Below are 25,507 nucleotides of genomic sequence, written 5' to 3' on the forward strand. Positions count from 1 at the left end.
CAATATCGCCTGTATGGGCAAGGTGGACGGTGGGACACCCCGGGATTCTGCCCAACAAGTGAAACGCTTCCACTTGGCCCGGTACACGACCTGGATGGAAGGTTTCCTACTGCCCAGCAGGATATGTTAGACCTGCGCCGAGCAGGCTCTCTCTCCCTCAGTCAGCCACAGAGTCTCCATGCCGTCAAGTGGAGGGAGTCCAAGTCCAGGTGCAGCAGGCGACCCTGGTCTTGTGAGAGCAGGTTGAAGCGCCTCAGAAGTGGGAGCGGCGTGTCGATAGACAGGTCGAGCAGCATACTGTACCAGTGCTGCCGCGACCAAGCTGGCACAATCAGTATCATATCCGCTCTGTCCCTCTTGATTTTCAAGAGGACCTTGGGCAGGAGTGGGATGGGGGGGAAACGCATACAGGAGGGGCCCCGTCCAGTCTAGAAGGAACGCGTCGGAAAGGGAGCCCGGCTCATGACCTCGGAGCGAGCAGAATCTCGGGCACTTCCCGTTCCAGGATGACGCGAACAAGTCCAGTTGGGGAACCCCCCACTTCTGGAAGATGAAAGTCACCACCTCCGGGTGCAGTGACCAGTCGTGTCGGGGTAAGAACAACCTGCTGAGGTGATCTGCCTCGTCGTTCCTGACCCCAGGGAGGTGAGAGGCAGAAATGTGAAAACCGTGCCTCACGGCAAAATCCCAAAGACGAATGGCTTCTTGGCAAAGGCCCGATGAGCATGCTCCCCCTTGTCTGTTGATATAAAACATGGCCGCCGTGTTGTATGTGAGGACTTGAATTGTCCTGCCTCTCAGAAAGTTGATGAATACTTTGCAGGCCAAGCGGACTGCTCTGAGCTCCCTGACGTTTATGTGGAGGGCTCTCTCGTGTATTGACCATAGCCCTTGGGTGCTCAGGTTTCTGCTGATGTGGGCTCCCCACCCGTTGTCCGAGGCATCCGTTATTAACGTCACTGAGGGAGCCAGGTCCCTGAACGGAACACCTCTCAGCACCTCCCCTGGGTCCTTCCACCAATCTAGGGAGGACAATACCTGGGCGGGAACCGTTACTACTTTGTTTAGTCTGTGTCTGGCCGGTACATACACTGAGGCCAGCCACCCCTGGAGAGGCCTTAACTTGAGGCGAGCCAGCCTCACCACATAAGTACATGCCGCCATATGTCCCAACAGCTGAAGGCAGCGCCTGGCTGTCGTTGTGGGGGACCTGTAGAGATCGTTGATTATGGCGGTCATAGTCTCGAACCGGGTCTGAGGAAGGAAGGCTCTGGCCGCTCGTGCATCTAATATGGCCCCTATAAACTCTATGCGCTGCACCGGGGTGAGAATAGACTTCTGCTCGTTGATGAGCAACCCCAGTCTGGTGTATGTGGCGCAGGTAAGGGCTAGGCTGTCCTTGACATGGGCCCTGGACTTCCCCTACCTGGACAATTGGCTGATCCGGGGCAAGATCTGGACCCCTTTGCGGCGCAGGTGGGCCGCTACCACTGCCATGCATTTTGTGAACACTCTTGGTGCGGATGAGAGGCCAAATGGCAGGGCAGAAAACTGGTAGTGGAATCCAGCTACCATAAACCTTAAAAACTTCCTGTGGTCTTGAAGGATGGTTATATGAAAGTACGCATCCTTCAAGTCGAGGGCGGCATACCAGTCCCCTGGATCTAGGGCGGGAATGATGGAAGCTAGGGAAACCATATGGAATCTGTTTCGCCTGATAAACTTGTTCAGGCGACGTAGGTCCAGGATAGGTCTCAGGCCTCCCTTGGCCTTGGGGATTAGAAAATACCGAGAATAGAATCCCCTTCCCTGTTCCTGTGTAGGAACCTCCTCTATTGCACCCAGCATGAGGAGGGAATTGACCTCTTGTATGCGGAGTTGCTTGTGAGATGGGTCCCTGAAGAGGGACTGGGTTGGGGGAAAATGTGGGGGGGAAGCCGTGAGCTGTAGTGCATAGCCCCTGCGAACTATGCCGAGGACCCATTGGTCGGTGGTAATAGCTTCCCACTCGGCTATGTATGGCCGGAATCTGTGTTGAAAGGGTTTGGGCTGATCCGGGGGGGGGGGGGGGGAAATAAGTGCCACCCACATGCACCCCGTCAAAACTTCTTATGGGGTACACTGCCCTTGTTAGGGCCTTGTTGTGACCCCTGAAGGGGTCCCTGTCTGTCACGGCAGTTAGGCGCCCAGTACCTCTCCCTACCCTTCCTGGGCTGAGTAGGTCTAGGGGGCAGCCTCAGCAGAGGTTGCTGCTGCCTCTGTGCCTGGGGCCGGTTCCGGTGCCTCGAGGCCTGAGGTGTGTAAAGTCCAAGAGATCTCAGGGTGGCCCGTGAGTCCTTTAAAGCGTGTAGCTTTTCATCGGTCCTCTCGGAAAAGAGGCCAGAATAGTCAAAAGGAAGGTCCTGAATGGACTGTTGGGACCTCCTGGGACAACCCTGAGGCTTGGAGCCAGGAGCAGCGGCGCATGGCGATGGCCGAAACAATCGCTCTGCTTGCTGTATCCGCTGCATCACTGGTGGACTGCGGAACCGCCCTAGCCACCGCCACTCCCTCCTGTACCACCGTGGCGAAGTCTGTGGCCTGGTCGGGGGGCAGCCCCGAGGAGAACCTCTGTAACGAGGACCAGAGGTTTAAATTGTATTTTCCCATGAGGGCCTGGTGATTGGCTACCCTCAGTTGTACGGCCACAGTGGAATACATCTTGCGCCCAAAAAGGTCCAGCTTTTTGCTGTCCTTGTCTTTAGGGGTGTTACCCTGACCACCCTGACGGTCCCGCTGGTTCACTGCATCCACTATAAGTGAACCTGGAGCGGGATGAGTATATAAGAATTCAAACCCCTCCTTTGGAACATAGTACTTCCTTTCATCCCCTTTTGAGGTGGGAGCTACTGAGGAGGGAGTTTGCCAGAGGGCCTTTGCGATTTTCATTACCCTCTCATGAACAGGCAGTGCCAAGCGTGATGGGCCTACTGTGTCTGAAACACCAAATAGGGGATCCTCCTCCTCTGACATCTCCTTAATCTCCAGACCAAGATTATCCGCCACCCTCCTCAGAAGGTCCTGGTGGCCCTTGAAATCAAAGGGGGGGCTCTAGTGTCTCTGGCCACCACCTCGTCTGGAGAAGAGGAGGAGGATTGTGGAATGGGTCCTGTGGAAGGCCCTTCCTCGGGGTGACCCTCCTGTGGGTCTGTTGTGGGGGCCATTGGTGGGGCCACTGAGGTATGCACAGAGGTGGTCCCTGGCCCCATCTGGGTACCCCACGGCCCCCAATATGGCCATTGCCAGGGGCCCTGGGGCCATGCAGGCGCTGGTGCAGGAGCCTGCTGGCTTAGCTCCATCCTTCCCCTTTTTGAGCCCGAGCCACTTCGCCTATGCTTATGAGCTCTGGAAGGGGAGCGGCTCCTAGATGAGGAGGATCTTCGGTGCCAGCGTCTGCGGTGCCTGTGAGGGGAGGGGCTGCTGGAGAGCTGTAGCTGTCACGGCCTCTCCCCCTAGATGACTTGCGTAGGTACTTCCCAGATCTTGATTGGGAACGGTGCCGTCGGCGACGTCGCGACGTGGATCTGGAACGCGACGTCAGTGCCGTAGCGCTCGGTGCCAAGACTGTCGGTGCCGTAACAGGCAGTGTCGACGGCGGCGGTGCGAGCGGTGCCAGCGGGGCTGACGGTGCCGAGGCTCTCGGTGCCGCGGAAGGCGGACTGGTCTGCGTCGGACCAGTCGGTGCAGGGGAACGATGAGTAGCCGGGCTCCGCACCGGAGTGCCAAAGCTCATACTCAGGTCCCCACTCGAGGCAGAACTGTATCTCCTTCGCCTCGAGCGTTTTTCCCTGGACCGCCCTCAGTGCCGCGGTGCAAGGGAGCTCGACGACTGAGAGTCGGAGCTGGGAGGGGAGCCCGCACTCTCTACCCTCCCTGGCCGTCTGGGGGGAGACCTCGACTCCTGTCTCCTCCACCCACCGGGATAACCCAACGCGTGTTTACCCCGAGACACCGGTCCCGGAACCCTCGGCCGAGGGGGGGACGGAGGCGTAGTCAGACCCATAAGGGTGCGAGCCGCAGCGAAAGCCTCCAGTGTCGATGGCCCCTGCAGAGGCGCTCCCCCACCCCCAGGAGTCGGGGGAGGCTCTCTGCGAGGAGATGCCGGTGCTGGAGTACTCTCCACAGCACGTGGCTGGGGCATCTCCTGTCGGGCCCCCTGCTTTCCCGGTAGCAGGGGGGAGTCCATGTGCGCGGCCTCACGCCGCTTCTTCTTTGACGGTGCCGATGCGCTCAGTGCCAGCAGAGCGCTCCGCACCGAGGAAACACTCGGTGCCGCCGGGGAGCGCGGCGGTTCAGAGTCCGGCCGAAGCGCGGACTCCATGAGGATCGCCTTTAACCGGGCGTCCCTCTCCTTCTGAGCCCTTGGTTTAAAGGACCTACAGATTTTACATTTCTCTTTCCTGTGTTGCTCCCCGAGGCATCGGAGGCAACGATCATGGGGGTCGCTAACAGGAAAGGCTTTTGCACATTGAGTGCAGGCTTTAAAGCCTGTGGAGCCAGGCATGGCTCCGCTCTAGCCCCTAAGGGCACTAACTACTCTTAACTAACTGTTAACTATTCTATTTTCAAAACAAAAAACTCTAACAACAAAGGCTAACTGTAAGGGATGCTACTTGCGTTTGAATGCAAGAGGCAGACGTTCCGTGTGACCGTCACTGGCGGAAAGAAGGAACTGAGGGGCTGCAGGGTCAGCAGCGCCCTATGTACCGCAGCATGAGCGCGGTACTCCAGGGGGCGCCGGAGCTGACCCTATGGGGCTAGCTAAGGGAAAAAAGTTCCGGGAATCTGTGCACGGGGCGCGCACACACCTATACTGGAATGGATATGAGCAATCACTCGAAGATAGAACTTTTTGATATAGTGTTTAAATTTCTGTAAGAGTTCAGAGTTTGAGTACTCATAATTATTCAGACATTAATATGATGTACAAATATTAAATATAGTTCTACTTAAAATACATATGCTGAAAATTACTATAGCATTTCATTAAGATTAGCTCCAGGCATTGAGAAAATTAAGCCTCCAGAAAAAAGATGCAACGACACTACAATTATTTCCAAACATTTGATTTTCCTGTACCACAGACTTGAAATTAAAGGGTAGGTTTTCAGTATCTGCTGTCTTTATAATTTCATATTTGAAGATTATTTAGGTTAAATTTTTTAAGACTGGAGTAGGGGGAAAACTGTTGAGAGGTTATATCTAGAGATACTAAGAGGGACATGGGAATTATGAAGGAAAAAAGGAATCGTCATTAAGAATACGTATCACACATTTAAAAACACAGGAATTTTTAGTAAGACATTCTTTGGAACACTAGTACCAGAACTCACAAGCATCAGCTATAGTTAAAATTTGAAAACAGACCATCATATTCTTTTGAACTTTTCTTATATGCTCCAGATGAAAATATAAAAACTGTTTTCTGATATTCCCAAATTAGGTTTCTATTCTGAACACTATATTTTGTCTGTATAGCATACAAGAACCCAATAAAATGAATGTCTAAATCTAAAAAGTCTTTAGCCAAAACACGATTAAAGTCAGTCTTTAGACTGTATCACCAGTAACTGATACACAGAAAAAAGGTCACTATGAATCCTACAAATAGATGCTTTTGGCATGTCTTATGCAAAGTATTTGTTTCAGTGCAAACTCATACTAATTAAAACATGCATATTAAAAACCCATGTGCTGACAAAGCAGCATTCAGATATCAAGTAAGCCATTTTCAGACAAACTCAAATCCTGCACAGCTGATGTGAAACCGAAGCATACATTCCCCTACCATTGAAGTAAATGGAAAAAACTCATCTTCAATAGTGAAGGACCTGGCCCCTAGAATCTACATCTTCAGTAGACAGCACATTAAGGTGGTCTGTTCTCAGGTCCATCTGGTTAAAATTGATTAAATTGCTAAAGACCAACAAATGGACACAAGCAGGAATCCAGGATTTCGCTAAACTTAGCTGGATCACAGTGCACAGATTTAGTACAGCATGGATTTTATTATAAGGACTCAATTCCCCCCCCACACAATCCAAACTAAAGTCAAAAGAAAATTCTAACATACTATATCAAGTGGCCTATTTAGCAGATGTCCTCTATTATAGGACCATAATTAATATTTAAACCAGAATCCTTTTAACTATGATTTAAGAAGGGCAAACCATCAACTTGTGTAAATTGTCACAACTGCACCAAAATCAATGGAGCTATGACAATTTACATTAGCTCAGGATCTACCCCAGTAGCAGCCACAAATTGTAAGAGGCTTGAAAACATACATTATAAAGATAAGTAGTCTATTAACTTCTCTCCCATTTTTCGTAAGCTTTTAAGCTCTTTTTATTGTTATAAGAATACTAAAAAAAACACCTTATACCAAGACAGAAAGCTAATAGAAACCTACAGAAGCAAGATTTAGCAATTAACTCCAGCTCTGAGGGTTTACCCAAAATACCCATCGCCTTTTGGCTGAAAATATCCAGGCAGGTTCATGCATCTAATGATCTCATTAACTCAAACACAACCTGGAAATAAGTTACGTAAAATTGGGATATTACAGCAATTTAAAAAAAACCCTTAACTCCTTACCATAATCTCTTAGAAGCGCTTGTGCTGGTCTCTCACTGTCTGGAGTTGTAGGCTCTGTGCTTCCTCCACTTGCTGTACTAATGCCACTGTTACTGCGATGGTGGCTTTTCAAAAAGTGACTCTCTCCACCATTCTGTAAATTGAAATCAACATGAATGAGGGGGAAAAACTCTAAAGGTTAGTGTTCTGCAGATCTGAAATCACCCTTGGAAAACATATAAGAAGAATAAAAAGGTGAAAACTAATGGAAACAGCTTAGATATCTTAGAAAAGTAGGTATAATACAGTAATAGATTTCTCTATAAAAAGTTAGCTTTATAACAAAAAAAACTCACCATTTCCATCTGACAGCCAATGGCTTCTAAAAGTGCAGAGTCTTGAACAATATTTAACATTGCTCCTGCAAGATTAAAACAATAATAAGACAAGCAGCGTGTGGCTGCTAAAATCTACAAAAATGTGTCCGTGCACACTTGTATAAAAGATCTGTTTATGGCAGCCACAGGAATTTGCTTCAGACTCTGAAATTCAATAGAGGGTGGTAGACTAGCTCAGATTTTGCTGTAAATTATTTTAAACCCACTTGGATTGACAGAGCGTTTCTTTATGCTTCTCTCAACTCAAAGGCTTTTAACAAAGCTTTTTTTTTTATTTTATTTTTTAATCTTATAGATCAAACTCCTTTTTCATTAAAAGCTCTCTGAACTCAGATCAGAAAAAGCTGTTTATTCCACAAGCATAGAAAGTATGCATTATAGGGATTGGATTTTTTATGCACTGCATGTACTTGGAAACCTTTACAAGGATAAGGCATCAGACACTGATTTAAAGGGAAGTGGGTAGGGACAGTTTTTGACTAAGTTTATATACAGCACCTAGCTCAACCTGATCTTGATTGCTTCCTCTAGGTGCTACAACAACAGTGCTAGTGGCACATAAACATAACTACATGTTCAGGGGGCCCAATGCACTAGAAGCATGGACACAGTACCTACAATTCCCCATCTGTAAAAAGGGGATAATACCTCCTAAACATTAGTAGGACATTTTTAGGTGTCTATCTGAATGATTTCATGGTGAAGTCATTTTTTAAGCAAAGGAACTTAAGGCAGGAACTTTGTCACTTTCTGCTTGTATAGCAATACACAACCATTTAAGTCCTAAATGATAGGACTGGTAGGTTGCACAGTATTCTGCTGTATGATATTGAGAACTCAATCCTAGAGTTTAGGAGAGGCCCTTTTCCTGTAACCCAGCATAAAAGGAAAAAATAAATAAATACATTAAAATAACCTAGTATCATTTGAGTGTTGTTGGGGTCTGTTTCAGTTTGCAAAGCTCCTATTAGTATATTCACAAGCCTCAGCTTCAAGGATAGGAAGGTTACTGGTTTATCATATGAGGAGCTGTCATCATTGCTGAATTTTCCTTCCAGGACAACCTGAAGAAAAAATATCAGTTAGCATAGACATGGATTTGATCATCTCAGACCACTGGCATCTGTTATTTGATTAGTTTTACAATTTAAGTAATTTAACTAACCCAAAACTAAAGTATCTGACACACTGCATCTCTACCCACATCTGTAACTGTACCACATTTTTTCTGTAAGTGAAGAGCTGGATACAGAGTTAGTGCTAAATGGAGCAGTTAATTAGATTGCAGAATTGGCCTTCTTATAATTCCAGCATAACAAAGAAAGCAGAAGAAGCCAAAAATAACCCAATCATCTCATTCCTCGGAAGATGGAGGAACTTTCTAAGATATCCAGATACTCAGACTTGGATAGGCTCATCTCCTTAAAATATACTGGCCTGACAACACTCATAAGCACAGTAATATCCTAACCTACATTTCTTCCCTCTCTTCACAAGTTTACATCCCATATTGCCACACTTTTCTTAGTCTGGGGACAAAGACACATCCCGTGGGAACCCCTAATGGTGGCTGTTCTTATATTAGCCAGAGGGAATGCTGTAAAACACTTGTTCTCAACCAGGGGTACATGTAATCCTGGCGGTATGCAGAGGTCTTACAGGGGATCCATGAACTCATCTAGATATTTGCCTAGTTTTACAACAGGCTACATAAAAAGAACTAGTGAAGTCAGTACAAACTAAAATTTCATGCAGAGCCATACAAACAAATCATTGTCTATATACACAATACATAAATATAAGTACAATATTTATATTCCAAGTGATATATTTTATATGGTAAAAAATGAGAAAGCAAGCAATTTTTAAGTAATAACATGCTGTGACGCTTTTGTGTTTTTAGGTCTGATTTTGTAAGCAAGTAATTTTTAAGTGAGGTGAAACTTGGGGGTACACAAAACAAATCAGATTCCTGAAAGGGGTACAGTAGTCCGGAAAGGTTAAGACGTGCTGCTGTAAAGCAAGGTGTGCCATCTGCTTTCACTTCCCCTACAGCCCCACGAGAGTTAAGCTTGCTGCTTCAACAGCACTAACTACCTGGAAGAAAGACCAAACCTGTGTCCTTTTGTGCAGTGATGCAGAGGACAAACCACAGGGCCATTGGGTCAGCTCTGCAAATTCATGTGTAACATTCCTAGATTTCTGAAAAATGCTGAGAACATAAAATATCACAGAAACCAACTGTGCTAATTCAGTACCTCAGATTTTATGTTCCCAAAGTGATGAGGGAGAGGCAACAAAGACAGCAAGATATTAATAGAGGATCTTCTCAGCTCCGTAGGGTTTACATAGGTTTTAAACTTTGAGAGTTCCCTGCCAATAAGAAAAAGAATGAGCAAGTTAAACAACTTTTCACAGGAGTTTGGAATTTAATTTTATTCAGTATTGATTAAATTTACAGGCACACAATAGCCCTAACAAACAGCTCGCAGTGAAATAGGCAAGCTGTTTCTCTCTGGGCTTCGAAGCCTGACTTTGGATCATCAATGATCCAAATGATCAATGATCAATGGGCAGCAGCTCTGCAGAAAAGGACCTGGGGGTAACGGTGGATAAAAAGCTGGATATGAGTCAGCAGTGTGCCCTGGTTGTCAAGAAGGCTAATGGCATATTGGGCTGCATTAGGAGGGGCATTGCCAGCAGGTCACGGGAAGTGATTATTCCCCTCTATTCGGCATTGGTGAGGCCGCATTTAGAATATTGTGTCTAGTTTTGGGCCCCCCACTACAAAAAGGATGTGGACAAGTTGGAGAGAGTGCAGCGGAGGGCAACCAAAATGATTAGGGGGCTGGAGCACAAGACTTATGAGGAGAGGCTGAGGGAACTCGGCTTGTTTAGTCTGCAAAAGAGAAGAGTGAGGGGGGATTTGATAGCGGCCTTTAACTACCTGAAAGGGGGTTCCAGGGAGGATGGGGCTAGGCTGTTCTCGGTGGTGGCAGATGACCGAACAAGGAGCAACGGTCTCAAGTTGCAGGGTGGGAGGTCTAGGTTGGACATTAGGAAAAAGTTTTTCACTAGGAGGGTGGTGAAGCACTGGAATGGGTTACCTAGGGAGGTGGTGGAATCTCCATCCTTAGAGGTTTTTAAGGTGAGGCTTGACAAAGCCCTGGTTGGGATGATATAGCTGAGGTTAGTCCTGCTTTGAGCAGGGGGTTGGACTAGATGACCTCCTGAGGTCCCTTCCAACTCTAATATTCTATGATTCTATGATTCTATGATGAGACTTCAAATGAATGTAGGGCATGAGCGGGTTTCTTGTTAACAGAAAGGCATATCTGTAGCCCTGGCTACAGCACAACAGCCTGACTAGAGTCTTCATTTCAGTGAAGAGCTTTAAGAATTCAGGCATTAGAGGCAGAAAGACCCGGAAAGCGAATCCTCCAACTGCAACATGAAACACTAACAGCTTGATATACAATACAGTCATCAGGTAATAAGCCCCACAGAACGTCTCATTATTTCATTTTCAGTGAGTTACAATGAAGCTTATTTATACCAAACAAGAACACACAAGTTTCCATGTCAGGTTCTTAAAATACACTTAGAAACCCATCCAGTATGACCATTTCATATCTACCATTTTCAATAGGATGTCATTGCATACTAGGCCAATAGAATGTTTTACCAAGACAGAGGATTAAGACCTTGTTTACACTAGCAATTATGTCAGCGAAACTTCTGTCGCTCCGGGGTGTGAAAAAACCCACATCCGAGTGATATACATTTTGCCAACATAAGTGCTCTTGCGGACAGCGTTATGTCGGCAGGAGAGACAGTTACCGCTGCTTGTTGATCTGGTTTTATGATGTCGACAGGAGAGCTCTCTCCCGTTGGCATAACATGGCTACACAAGCGCTTATGCCAGCAAAATGTATGTGGCTCAGGGGGTGTGTTTTTTCAACACCCCCAAATGTTTTGCTGACATAAGTGCTTGTGTAGACAAGGCTTAAGCATTTTATCGGATGCCCACACAGCAGCAGAGTGTATACTCTTTGATACTCAAGAGATAGACAAGGAATACAGCAGCAAATATTTCCTACGAAACCATTCACACATTATAGCTTAAACTAAGGTAACCAGTTATGCCCTGGTACTGGCTCCATGGGCATCCAGTCACACACACTCAATAAGTTAGCTATGTACAATATAGTATTAGTTGCAGGAGACCTAGAAACGGGATGTCCTTTTACAAACATAAAACAGATTGCCTCTTCAATCAAAAAGCATGTGACATGGTTTTAATCTGTACTTTCCTGGTCAGAATAAGGCTTTAGCTCCCCACTCTAGACTAAACACTCAAATCCAATGGGATTGCACAAAAAAATCTAAGAAGAGGGGCATTTGACATTTAACTTCTTACATTGAACTGTTTAGAAGGAACAAACAACTCTGGGATTACTAGTAAATACACAAATACCCAAAGCCCTACATTTGAAATACAGTGTAAAAAGGGGTTAAGACTTGACTTTGCCAAAGACATACTAAAAACTGAGCCCAAACAAGGGAACCCATGGTTGAGAATGTGCATGTAACCCGTTGGAGGGATAAACTACCATTCAGCAGCACAAGTTAAGAGTAATATGTACAGCAGGGAAATTAACACTATTAAATGCCACCTCCTTTTTAGCAAAGGGTGCTCCCTTCTTTACCTTGTGCCACATACTTTGCTCTGCAACAGGTCTAAACATGCATGACTTGTCCCTAGCCTTGTCATAGTTCATTTTACAGGATTGCCATTGACTTCAATGAGGCCAGGATTTCACTCTGAGTATTTAGGCAAGTGAACTGATTTATTAAGTTTCACTCATAGATCTAGCACCCTGAAAACAAGAAAGTCACTGTCACAAACCAATTCAGCACTATCAATGATTTAAGGCAGTTGCTCACATGCACATTGTACCAGGTAGAAACGGTCTATGAAAACGTCTTTAGATCAACCTTTTTCCAGTAAGGAATACCAGATAAATTCTTCTGTCAGACTTAAAGATCTTTCCTAGTCCAGAAGGAACATCAACTCAAAATTTTACAAGGGACCGATTTACAGAATAGTTCTTTTACATGACTTCAGGATAATGGAGATATTTATTAATATGTAAGACAAAGTGCAAAAGGCCTGCACTGAATAACATGAACGTTTATTTGTCAATGTCAGACTTATAGACTCCTGGACATAAGGCTCAAGCAAAGTTTTATGATGTACGAGATGTGCAAGTTTATTTTTTATTCATCAAATTCACACAAAACACAAAACCAGGGCTGTCAATTGCAGTTAACTCAAGCGATTAACAACACAAATCAACTCAATTAAAAAAATTAATTATAATGAATCGCCATTTTATTCTCACTGTTAAATAATAGAATACCAATTTAAATGTATTATAAATATTTTGGATGTTTTTCTACATTTAATGTATTGATTTCAATTACAACACAAGTGTATAATACTAATTTTATATTTTTATTACAAATATTTGCACTGTAAAAAACAAATAGTATTTTTCAATTCACCTCATACAAGTACAGTAGTGCAATCTCTATCATGAAAGTGCAATTTATAAAAGGTAGATTTTTTTGGTTACATAACTGCACTCGAAAAATCAAACAATGCAAAGCTTTAGAGCCTACAAGTCTACTCAGTCCTACTTCTTCTTCAGCCAATTGCTAAGACAAACAAGTTTATTTACATTTACCGGAGGTAACACTGCCCACTTCTTATTTACAAATGTCACCTGAAAGTAAGAATGGGGCGTTCGCAAGTTTTGTAGCTGGCATTGCAAGGTATTTATATGCCAGATATGCTAAACATTCGTAGGCCTCTTCATGCTTCAACCACCATTCCCAGAGGATATGCTTCCATGCTGATGACAGGTTCTGCTCAATAACAATCCAAAGCAGCGCAGACTGATGCACATTCATTTTCATTATCTGAGTCAGATGCCCGCAACACAAGGTTGATTTTCTTTTTTGGTGGTTTGGGCTCTGTAGTTTTGACATCAGAGTGGTGCTCTTTTAAGACTTCCAACAGCATGTTCTATACCTCATCGCCCTCAGATTTTGGAAGGGACTTCAGATTCTTAAACCTTGGGTTGAGTGTTGTAGCTATCTTTAGAAATCACACATTGGTACCTTCTTTGCATTTTGTCAAATCTGCAGTGAAACTGTTCTTAAATCAAACAGTATGTACTAAGTCATCAACCGAGACGGCCATAAAACAGATATATGGTAGAATGCAGGTAAAACCACAGAGCAGGAGACATACAATTCTCCCCCAGCAAGTTCAGTCACAAATTTAATTAACACTTTTTCAACAATCATCATCAGCAGGAAAGCATGTCCTCTGAAATGGTGGCCAAAGCATGAAGGGGCATACAAATGGTTAGCATATCTGGCACCTAAATATCTTGCAGCACTGCCTACAAAAGTGCCATGCAAACACCCTGTTCTCACTTCCAGGTGACATTGTAAATGAGAAGTGGGCAGCATTATCTCCCGTAAATATAAACAAACTTGTTTATCTTACCAATTCGCTGAATAAGAAATAGGACTAAGTGAACTTGTAAGGCTCTAAAGTTTTACATTCTTTTGAGTGCAGTTATGTAACTTTGACCAGCTCTTTGGTCATCTCAGGAAAGTTATCCTTGACATGTAGGACTGAAAACATCAACTCATCAGCATCGTCTTCATCTACGTCACCACTGCATTGTCACACTGATCCACATCTGTGCTGTACTTGCCAGGCTTCTGGCCAAACATTTGCAGGATGGTGAGCATCTGGCACATGAGTATTTCATTAGCTGAAGGGTTGATTCAGGAGCACATAGCATTTCACATGTAACTGTGTAATCAGTCTATCCACCGAGACGCATCCATGCCTGATAGCGAAGGATAGTTTTGGATATGTTCAATCATTCCAGAACCATTCCATTATTTCATAATTTGCCCTCTTCATGGAAGGTATAAATGCACCCCTCATTGGTAATCACGGTCCGCTTCTTGGAAAACATTCACTATGTTGCTCTGCGAGTGCTATAATGTAGGTCTTCAAATGGCAAACTCGGCACATGAACTCTTCTAGTGCATTTATTATGTCAGTTTCATTTACACAAGATAGTTAAGTCCAGAGAAGATTGTGAAGAGTTACAAAGGGATCTCACAAAACTAGGTGACTGGGCAACAAAATGACAGATGAAATTCAATGTGGGTAAATGCAAAATAATGCGCATTGGAAAACATAATTCCAATTATACATTCAAAATGCTGAGGTCTAATTGAGCTATTACCTCTCAAGAAAGATCTCAATCATTGTGGCTATTTTCTCTGAAAACATCTGTTCAGTGTGCAGTGGCAGTCAAAAAAAAACCCTAACAATGTCAGAAACCATTAGGAAAGGAATAGTTAACAGAAAATATCATAATGCCACTATAAATACATGGTATGCCCACTTCTTGAATACTGCGTGCAATTCTGGTCATCCCCCCAAAAATTATATATTAGAATTGGAAAAGGTACGGAGAAGGGCAACAAAAATTATTAGGAGTACGGAACTGTTTTTGTATGAGGAGAGATTGGGGACTGTTCAGCTTGGAAAAGAGATGACTAAGAGGGGACATGATAGAGGTCTGTAAAATTATGACTAGTGAAGAGAAAGTGAATAAAGAAGTGGTATTTACTCCTTCACATAATACATGAACCAGTGGTCATGCAATGAAATTAATAGGTAGCAGATTTAAAAACAAACAAAAAGAAGTACTACGTCACACAACTCTCAGTTAATCTGTGGAACTCATTGCCAGGGGACGCTGCGAAGACCAAAACTATTATGGATTCGAAAAAGAAGAGTAGTTCATGGAGAATAGGTCCATCAATGACTATTAGCCAAGACAGTCAGTGATGCAACCCCATGCTCTGGGTTTCCCTAGCCTCTGATTGCCTGAAGCTGGGAGTGGACAACAGGGAATGGATCATTTGATGATTGCCTGTTCTGTTCATTCCCTTTGAAGCACCTGGCACTTGCCAGTGTCAGAAGACAGGAAAACGGGCTACATGGAACATTGGTCTGACCCAGTATGACTGTTCTTATGTTCTTAATGAAAGTCTCAGCCATTCTGAGCACCTTCAGAGTGAGAAGAGTCTCTTCGGGCGCTGCATTAAATGCCTTCCAGTAAGATAATCTGGTTTTTCCAGCCAGTCTTCCAGTAGTGACACATCTTGAAAGGGCACTGAAACCTGGTAGTGTGGCAGTTTTTAAATAGTCCGAGCAATAGGAACACGTCTCTGTGGGATATATAATGATTCTGTTCCCCAACAGATCAAAGACAATCTTGAGGAAGGCTTGGAGAGCGTCTCAGAGAATAGTAGAACATCTATGTCTTGTGCAAAAATCCAGAGTTTAGTATCACCTCTTTTTGACACTGATGGCACACAAGATAATTTAGTGTCAGCCTCCTCACAGGAACCATGAAGAAACACCACTGAATAGTGAGAGGCAGCAGCTTTATTATGCCACGTGACCACAAAAATCTTCAAGCAATTCTTCACATGCAGGAGCACTTTTCCTGCAAGTTATGAGATTAATTCATCCTTCATGAAGTATGAGACAGTAGCTTCTTCACTGCAACACTGAACATGGTTGTGGAGTTAATGGTTTTGTACTGGACAGGTGCATTTTCATGGAGTCTCTTCTTTCTGGTAATATTTTAATTGATTTCTCTGCATACATGTCAAACATGAGGCGGACTTTCACGTAGGTCCAGTATTTTTCTCCATAGCTTCATAATGAAGTGCTCAGCCAAATCTTGGCAGGTGTTAAGAGTTTCTGGTTTGTCAAGCGCTTGTAACTGAGCCATACCATGTATGCTACACTGAAAGGCCTCTGCTGGCATATGGTACTGGTCATGTCAGTAATTGCTAGCTTAGGAAGACCATGCAAGATGTGCATTATTTTGCTTTTCCTCTGACACATATGTATTGTTCCATCCGATTCCAACATTAATCGTAGTACCATGGAGAACTTGTACTTTCCCAAAGTCTCTCACAGACACAACATTGCACCGAGATCTGGACATGACTACACTAGCAAAAGAATGATCTGTCTGCAGTTAGCCCTATAATAGTCCCTGCCACCTTCACTCTGACTTTCTTCTTTGCATTCAAGCACAACTTCAGTCTGTTGTTCTTGATGGGAGCCCACAGATTGATGGCGCCTTGGATAATTCTTTGGGTTTTGAAGATTTCATACAAGCCATGACCCAAAATATCCATTCAATTGACATCTTCAGCTATCTCATCACTGAAGACTACTTTTGCCATATTAATGAGCTCCTGTCTATCATACGTGAATGGGTTGCCAATCAGAGCAAGCTCAACCTGTACCTTTAAAAATACCCCTTCTTGGCATTTAACAGCACCTAATGAGTCTAGATAGGGCTTGGTTACTTGAACCATAGAAGTCACCCCAGCCACGCTTACTGTTTCATTCAAAATCTGATGTAGTTCTGAGGTTGCCTGCAAAAACTGGGAAAGGGCATTTGGAAGCAGAATTATTTCTCCCCCTCACAAATAATTTTCAATGCTCTATGTTCGCATTTTATGGCTTCATCTGAACCAAGCGCACAGAAAGGAGATAGTGACCTTTCAACAACCCAATTTCCTTTTCAAAATTCCTCCCAAGTGTCAGAATCAGACCTTTCCACACCTCTTATTTCAGCGAGATCTCAGGCAATCATCGCAGAATAGTTGGCAAAAAAATATTTCATAAAGTCTTCCAGTGCTGCCAGGTGCAAATTCCAATTAGCAGTCCTGACAAATCAAATAAAGGGCAGCAAAGACTCAATCGTGGTCATATAGCATTGCACCATCCCAAAAGTTGGCTGTCACCAATTCAGCCTCATTGAATTGCTTGATCTATTCTGTAATATAGGTCATCTAGAACAGAATGTACACTGGAGGCATGAAACTGGTCTTGCGAGTCCTGTACCTTTTGGAAAAGGACTTCAAACAATCAATCAATCTGCTTTTCAAAAATAACATCTAGCTATCATTTTTAAAGAGCAACGAGCGTTCATGTGTGTGCTTCTATATCACAGAATATTCAGGTTTTGGGGTTTTTTTTTAAATGCATGCCCTGGGACCTAATATAAGGCAAGTCTCGCCCACAACTGGCAGTTGTCCCATATCTTCAACTTTTTCTTGATATTTCATTTACTTCCTCTCCAACCTTCCCAAATTCAGTTTATGGGTGCACTTCTTACAGCATGTAAGGTGCCACTGAGCACTGAGTTTAAATAGCTCTTCCACGGGGGTATTCTCCAATGATTCAGCTACTAGTCACAGTACTCTTCATCTCCCCATTGATGCCTGAAAATTATCAAGATCAAAGTAAAAAGGATTTTGTAATACGTTATTTTGATTGTAATTAATTATGGTATGTAATGTATGTTATGTAACATATGCATACCATTTACAGATGGATTCAAGTAATTTCTGGCTGGATGCTGACATCTTAACAAGTGCCTCATTACAACTCTTTTGATACAATAAACAAAGCTGGTAATCAGTACCACTGAATCATTTTTGGGGGGGAGAAAGGGGGGCCGATGGCAAATCAGCTTGAAGTGCTCCTTCCATTTATAGTAATCTGTAACATTCAAAAAGTTAATTGGGTATCATGTTCTGATCATTAACTGATAACGCAGTACTGTCAATTGAGGGCCACAATTTAACTTTGTGATGACTGCATGTTTGACATGTCTGTTTTAAAGTATAATTTTTTTTTAAAAAGCTGATTTTTAAACATGTTCTTAAATACCTATCTACATAATTGTTCTATGTTTGTCATGTTCAGTGCTGTTGTGTTAGCAGAGGAAAGGGCTTTTGAATGGTACCCAACTTGACCCATTTTCAACAATACTGCATTATCAAAATTTCCACCAACCATAGCACCTGGAGCAGGAAGGCAGGTACAGGAGGAGGGGCAGTGAAACCCCCCCTCCCACACTGAAGAAATTCTTATTCTGATTGAAATTCTGATTCTGTAGATTTTTATGAATAAATGACGCCTCCCTACTTTTCTATCATTAATTTGCCCACAGAATTACATATGCTCCCAGACAGAGGCTTGCTAGATTCACATGAGCTCCCCAGAGGCTAGAACATTATGTTCCTTGGAAAGGAAACAGAGGCCAATATTGCTTCAAAACCCCAATAACATTATTAGTTAAAGGTAGGCTGGGAAGGATTCGATTTTTAATTGGTAAATATCAGCAAATGTTGATTTAACCGTACGCACACCAACTGACAAAAAATATTTCCAGCGTTATTAATAGAAATTTACAGATAGGCAAAGAAAGAAAAATGTTGCTTGAAAACGTAAAGCTGATTTAAGGATATTCGTTTGTAGATTTTGAAATGTGATGTTGGTAATGTGTGTTTTAACTATTATAAAGCTTTAACTTTTTGAATCTCAACCTATAGTGTCATTAAATAATTACTGTCCGAGCCCCACATAATTTCCCACAAATGTGAAAACTTAAATCCACCAAAATAAGAGTAAACATTGATATTTTCTATCAAAATAAAAAAAAATTCTGCCAAGGCTAGTTAAAGTTAAGGAAATGCAAGGTGCTCTATGTGTGCTACATATTACTGTTACAAAGCTAGAGTTATTACAAGCACTAATGTTTCTGTTTAACCTCTATTTACTGCAGCACAATGACCTTTAGTGTACAGTTTAGAATACATCACCAAAATCTAAGCACAAGTAACATGCTAAAAAGAAAAAGCCCTGTGACACCTACATAAAAAAAGTATTTTACCTGTCGGGTAAAATAGTTTCGAGGGCGGAAATGAAGTAAGGAACCACCACATCAATCCCTTTCAGGTCGCAGCAGAACAAAGGAGGCGAGTTTAGAATAATGCTGGCCAGCACTGGGTGGCAAATAAACTCTGCTATCTGCAAGCCCTGAATTAAAAGCATGTAAAATCTGAAAGAGAAAGAGAGGATTAAATGATTTGTACATAAAGAGCCTTTACATTAGCAACTAGATTGGTTGTTAGTCAATACCTATTTTTAAACTTTTTAAATTAAAATACAGACCAAATTTTTTTGAAAAACCAGGAGCCTTCACTTAGGCTCCTAACCCATGTTCAGGGACCTAAAGGTGGCATTTTCAAATGCAAAGTGACTTAGAGCACATAGCCCATTGACTTCAGACCCCGATAGAGGAATACAGCCAGGTCAAAGCATTTCAGCTTTGACTTGTGGAAGTTCATATATTAGAAGGTGATGTTGGTTCTGAATATAGCACGGGTTAGTCTTACCAATTTTGTTTGAATGTGAGTTGTCTCTGAGAAAGATGCTAATAAGGGCCTGCTCTGGTCTTTTTCAGCATTGGTAAATATATTAAGTATGACGTTTCTTAGTAGAATTTCATATTTTTACATAGACGTTTTCCTACAAACTTTTAGGAAACTAAAGAAACAAGTACAGAACATCCACTTTAGCAATTTAGCAACATAAAATGCAAAGTAAAAAACTAAGAACATGAAAATAAAAACTTAAGTATAAAAAAAATTATTGTTTAAATAATGACTTTTATCCAGCCTGCTATACTTTCTACTGAATCCTCATGCAAAGGTTTCTGTTTTGCCATTCCTGCTTTTAAAAAACTATTTCCCTCCCCCCTTTTGGTTGTATGAATCTTTTACACAAAAACAGGAGGAATTCACTATTTAAGGGGAACACAGAAATGGACTACACTGTTAATGCTGTTAACATGCACAAAGTAAACAAATTGAGAAACAGATGAGTTATGTTTTCTCTAATCTTTACTTCTGTGTCACATGTAACAATAGTATGTAAAACAATTTTTAGACACAAGAATGACAAATTGACTGTCACTTTAAAACCTGTGTTTCTGTGTTACCTGCATTATTCAATGTACCGTACTTTCAGATTAACAAATTTTCTGCCTTACTGGGAGAACCCAACAACACCAGGCAGCCTAATTTCAGCAGAAGCAAAACTAAAAAGCAGACATCAGCTCATACAGAGTATAATAATCTTTTCAAATATTTTAAATCTGAAGATAAATTTTTCAAAAGCATTTAAATGACTTGAAAGTTTAAGTTCCATTTTTAAAAGTGACTTAGGCACTTCCACTCCTAAATCTAATTTAAGGTCATTGGGATTTAGGGTCTTAAGCACCTAAATCACTTTTGAATATTTTATCCTCACATACCACTGGTTTATTTCTCCATCTTTTCCTTTCACTCTCTGCAAGTCATATCACAATGGTTCTGGAAGAGAACATCTCATGAGATTTCCATGTTCAAATTAAGCCTACTTGACTTCATTTTTGTAATACTGGAGACCATATTAGAACATCTTTCAGTGTCTAATACACAAATATGCCTTGTTTTTGCACAGTAAAAAAAAAAAAAAAAAATCATCTCTCACTGTGACAGTGGCAAAGAAAAAAGAATACTACAGGAGGGCCAAATGAGACCATCAAAAGGAAGAGAAATTCTGCATTCTCAAGAAAACCCAGATGTAACTGAAGTCATGAGAGGGGACAAGAAATCCCCCTTTGATTTAGGCAGAGGTCCCTAGACACAGGATCTTTAAAGACCGGAGCAATTATCTACTGATTGGCAATACAAGAATCAGGAGAAAACTGGATGCTGTTTACTCAAAATAAATTCTATTTTTACCACAAACTTATAGCTATAAAGCAATCGGAAGATAGTTTAGTACCGGGATAAATAAGCTGGAAGTATATCCTCCCCCGTCTTCTTGCTACAAAATATCCTACATAGTGTTCCGCATGCCTCTGCTCTTCCTGCTTCATAGTTGTCAGGAAATTCACTTGCATCAAAGGTGGGATTGGAAGCCATGGTGTCTGTGGACATTTGTGATCCTTTCCGACGAAACTCCATGCTAGGTTGAGTTGCTATAGCTAGGAAGAGGGGGAAAAAAATGGGGTTTTCATTGTGTTTGTCAACATACAAAACAGGCTCATGGGATCCAGGACACAAAGATCATGTCGAATGTAGTGATTATGATGAAGCTACTAGTTCACTATTTGAATCACTGCCTCTGTTTAAAAACCTATTTCAGGGTATTTGACTCCTTCCCTAAGACAGGAGGAATAATAATCCTTCACACCCTATGTATAAGTATATTCATCCTCAGCACTGTGTACTGAAGAAGATTACACTTGTGCTGAGTAATTGTGCATTGGTCCATATCCAGTCTAACTCCCTGCCTTTGTGCAAACAAAAAGGTCCACCATTCCCCTTCTCGCTCCCTGCCTCCTCTTCCCCTTTAGAAAAGTAGACGTTTTAATATCTCTAGCTACCTCCTAAGATATATGCCATTATCTGAAATTCTCCCATCACTCCAAAATAGCAGATGACTATTTTCATGCTCTCTGATTCCCTGGTCTTTTTGGCTGCCTGTTGAGCACAGAGCTACTCTGACCTTGCTTATCCCTCTATCTGGCCTTTACTGTTGAAGCAAGTCCCCTGCCCCCCCACTATTTTCAGAAGTCAGGAAGGGAGCAGGACCTAGATCAGCGTGAGAAGGATGGCTGCATAGGTGCTGGAAAAGGGGTGCTGTCACACCCCCTGGTTTGAAATGATTTCCATTATCTACAGGGTTTGCAGTTTGGTTCAATAGCTCCCCCGCTCCCGGGAATAAAAATTGTTCCAGCCCTCAGAATGGCTGGGAGGGAGGTGGGACATTTCTGAATGTGTTGAACATTGCTGTTTTGAATTGGTCCCTCCATCACACAGTACCTGTAATTACCTAGGAAATCTTTGATGTTAGTCAGTCCCAAGTGACAGCTACCAGGAAACTGGGCAGTTGCCTAGTGGCTACCTCCTAGTATTAATGAAAGTTTTAAATACATTCTGCAATGTGCTCTACAAACATTTCCAAAATATCAAAACAGCTTTGGATAGCCCCATAGCCCTAACTGGGATTGGACATTCTCTAGCGTTGTTTTCTTTTCCTATAGAGTACATCTATGAGTGATATAGCTAATGCAATTTATGAATTCCTCCTAGTGATATTCCTAGCCTTCATGTCAGTGCCATATGAACCACCTGCGAAAAGTTAGTCACTTTGTTTGCCCCATTATTTCTTCTGGAGTGGCAGCCCAGAAGGATGTACTGTGTACTCCCTGGGCAATGGCAGAGCCACTTCCCTGTGGGAGCCCTAAAGACTAGAACAGCACATTGTCTTTCCTAAAAATCACAAGCAATCATGTGCCAGTATTACTTAAAAAACCACAGAGGATGGTTTGGTTTTGTTAGGAACACATCATAATTACATCAGTAACAAACAATTTATTTGATTTTAGACCTGGGACATTGGGGAAATCAAATTTGCAAAGGATGAGGAGTTTGAAGTCATACAAACAGAAGCCCTGATTATGCTTTGACAGTTTCATTATTTACAAATTGTATGGAGGAGTAATTTTTAGAAAGTTCCTAACAAAAGTCTTCAATCAATTTTTCTTTTTAAAATCCTTAGTGTAAGTTATTTGAGGTTTATTAACTTATAGATTTTTATGGTATAAGTAGCAAATAAGGACAAATCTTTATGCATCCTCCCATGAGCCATTTTTGTCCTTAATAAGCTATCCAGCAATATACTATAGTTGGGGGGGGGGGGGGGGGGGGGGGGGGGGGGGGGGGGGGGGGGGGGGGGGGGAAAAAAACCCACTACAGGCACAATGCATACAAATCAAACACTAGGTCTGTATAAAAATAAGCTTTTAGTTAAAAAAAAAAAAAACCAAACAAAAAAAACAACACATGGTTAGTGCAAAGTCCTGAAATTCATGACATGATCACAGACTAGAGTACAGAAATGATGGGACTGACTCAAGCAGATTAATTTGCTTTTGCCAACAATCTTCCCCATTCAGAAACACACACAAAAAATTACTTGTCTTTCCCAAGTAAAAGTGCAAAAGCTACAAGAGACAATGACAAATGACATTACAAATAAAAATATGGGATTATGAAAAAAAGAAAAAACATGACCGCAATTAAGGAGAAGCTACTGGTTCCTACTTACAAGATTTATAAGAAAGAAGAATTTGGATAAAAGATGCTGCAAGATAATAGAAATAAAATGGAAACAAATCAAAGGACAGCAGTAGTTATAAAATACTTTAAAGATGATGAAATTGTAATATAAGTTAAGAAGCTTTTAGCTTTTTAAAAAAGAATAGATTAAAAGCTTTATGATACTGCAAGCTAATTAAACACACAGGAAATTGGCATTCAAGTCCAAAATTATGGTTTTGAAAATACCATGCAAAACAATGAACAAAAAGCTACAAAATACTAATGTTTAGCTTCGTTCATATTAATGTACATTTGATCTTTAAATAAATGTATTAACCCATCCCAGCTCAAGCTGTGCTTCTCCTAGACTATGCTGTACATGAAGAGTATTACAAGGACTACACTAGTTCATCATCATTAAGACTGGCTTACTTGGGGTGAACCCACATGGGAAATTTACTTACCAATAACCTGCTTTCCCCAATCACAATTCTTTATACTAAGAGTTATGGCTCCAGCTTCCAGGAAGCAAGACGACAAAGAACTCTCAACAAAAGCCACTACAAATCTGCTCACTTCCATCTCAGTCCAGAAAGTTTCAGAGCAGAAATAGGGAGCAGAATAATGACAAAGATTCAAGACCTTAGATGCAATCCCCAAAGAATGGTGGAAGAGGAGGAAACTTCAAACAATTACCAGTAAGGTACAAATTACTTTCCTTGTAAAAACTACTTCTGTGGATATGTTTGGGCACATTGTGAGCTGAGATGCAGTCCCTCAGTGCTATTCTGGAAACAAACAGGCTCTCCCTAGCTGGGAATTCCCACAGGTGGCTCCAGTCTCCCCACACCACATGCCCCGGAGTAAGGCATGTGTTGAGGACAGGGAGGAGTCAGAAAGGAACATGGGTGGAGCAATCTCTACTCCGGCAACCTCCAGCTGACAGATGGCCTTTGAAGGAAATTACCCATCACCATACTTTACAGCCGACTCAGGGATGCTCTATAGCATATTGGGATCAATGAGTTGCAATCAGTTCCTTGGTGGCTCACCCTTTCAGTTGCACCCATCTTTTCATGGATACACAGCTGAGAATTAGCCCATCATCCTGGAGGATTTGCCTGGGTCTTAGCACATTAGCAAGAGATGAGTGCAAATCCTGTAGTTTAAAAAGTTTTTTTTGTCCTTTGAAGGCAATACAAGCAGAGTAGAGCACATTGCCAAGTCTCTCTATTGGCTATCATTTGCCACCCCGCGGAGTATCAGTTCTGCTTGCCAGACAGTCCATGTTTCCTTGAACTGTGAGGGAGACAAAGGCTTGGGACATTCTCTCTCTCTCATCATCTCCAAGTATCTAGGTTCTGACCTGTTCTGGATCCGAAGGCAGTAAAGTCCCTTCTCCAACTTCCAAATGGAGACACTAGGCATCGTGACTCAGGCAGTCAGTCTGGGTGGTTTGCTACGTTCAGTCCACCTCGGGTGGACCTGTGCATACCTATGCTAACTACTGGCAGTTTGGGACTTTTAGTCACAATGCTGTGTACACTTACTGAGGTGGTGGTAGTTGTGCTCCCTGAGGTTCATCTAATGAGTTGAAGTTCAGTACCTCTGACACCCTAGAGTCACATTTAAGTCAAGCACATGGGTGGTGCTGGAAGATGGAGCCTCAATAGGTCCAAGAGTGCTGTGCATCGGGGCTCAGTGCCAGCACCCCCATTTTTGTGTTGATGCATATCAGGCTACACACAACCCTAAGAAGCTCAATGACTGGAGCCACATTCCAGCAGAATCTTGTGCCACTGCCTGCAGAGTTAAGTACTCCACTAAGCTCCTCAGTGCTCTAGGAGTCTTGCTGCTTGATATCAGAGGTACTCGATGCCAATCCATTAGATGAGCCCCAAGAAGAACCACTACTATTTCAATATGTATGTCACCCCATGTTTCTTCAGTGCTTGGGGTGACATTTGCCAATTGCACTGGAATCGACTAGACAACAGAAAGATATCCAATGAGGTGTCTGAGAACTGTTGAAAAGCTAGAATAATGGCTGTTGACGTGTAGCATCTCTACAAAGGGGATCCTTTGCTGGTCACAGTCAAGAAGGAACTATCTGGAATGGTCAGAGTACCATACATATTTCTCTGAGGTGTGTGACAGCCAGTATGTGGCCTGGTCCATGATGTACCTCAAAATACCTCTGGAATCCTGCAGAGATTTTGAGGTGGAAGGGGACACGGAGTGGCAGCAGGATAATTTTCATCATTTGCACACTTTCTCTTCCTGTACCCTACAACAGATTCTTTTACTAAGGATATTGATTGAGTAAATAGATGGGTTTTTTGGTTTGGTGGCCAAAC

General features: G+C 42.6%; 1 protein-coding gene across 8 annotated transcripts in view; it reads right to left on the reverse strand.

Annotated features, from left to right (window-relative positions):
* Positions 1–25,507, reverse strand: part of RALGAPB (Ral GTPase activating protein non-catalytic subunit beta) — a 130,698-nt gene that overhangs the window by 54,261 nt on the left and 50,930 nt on the right. For all 8 annotated transcript variants that reach the window (XR_010921038.1, XM_067554526.1, XM_067554524.1 and 5 more), the window contains 6 exons: positions 20,827–21,028; positions 18,887–19,054; positions 9,272–9,386; positions 7,930–8,077; positions 6,972–7,036; positions 6,637–6,769 (listed from right to left, as the gene is read on the reverse strand). Coding sequence is in view for 7 of the 8 variants with exons in the window: in XM_067554526.1 (XP_067410627.1) it covers positions 6,637–6,769; positions 6,972–7,036; positions 7,930–8,077; positions 9,272–9,386; positions 18,887–19,054; positions 20,827–21,028 (831 nt within the window). In the remaining variant the exon portion in view is untranslated. The remainder of the gene's footprint in view (positions 1–6,636; positions 6,770–6,971; positions 7,037–7,929; positions 8,078–9,271; positions 9,387–18,886; positions 19,055–20,826; positions 21,029–25,507) is intronic.

Source organism: Emydura macquarii, unplaced genomic scaffold, assembly GCF_026122565.2.
Source record: "Emydura macquarii macquarii isolate MOO-44397 ecotype Brisbane River unplaced genomic scaffold, CSIRO-AGI_Emac_v2 contig_1483, whole genome shotgun sequence".
Lineage (NCBI taxonomy): Eukaryota > Metazoa > Chordata > Testudines > Chelidae > Emydura > Emydura macquarii.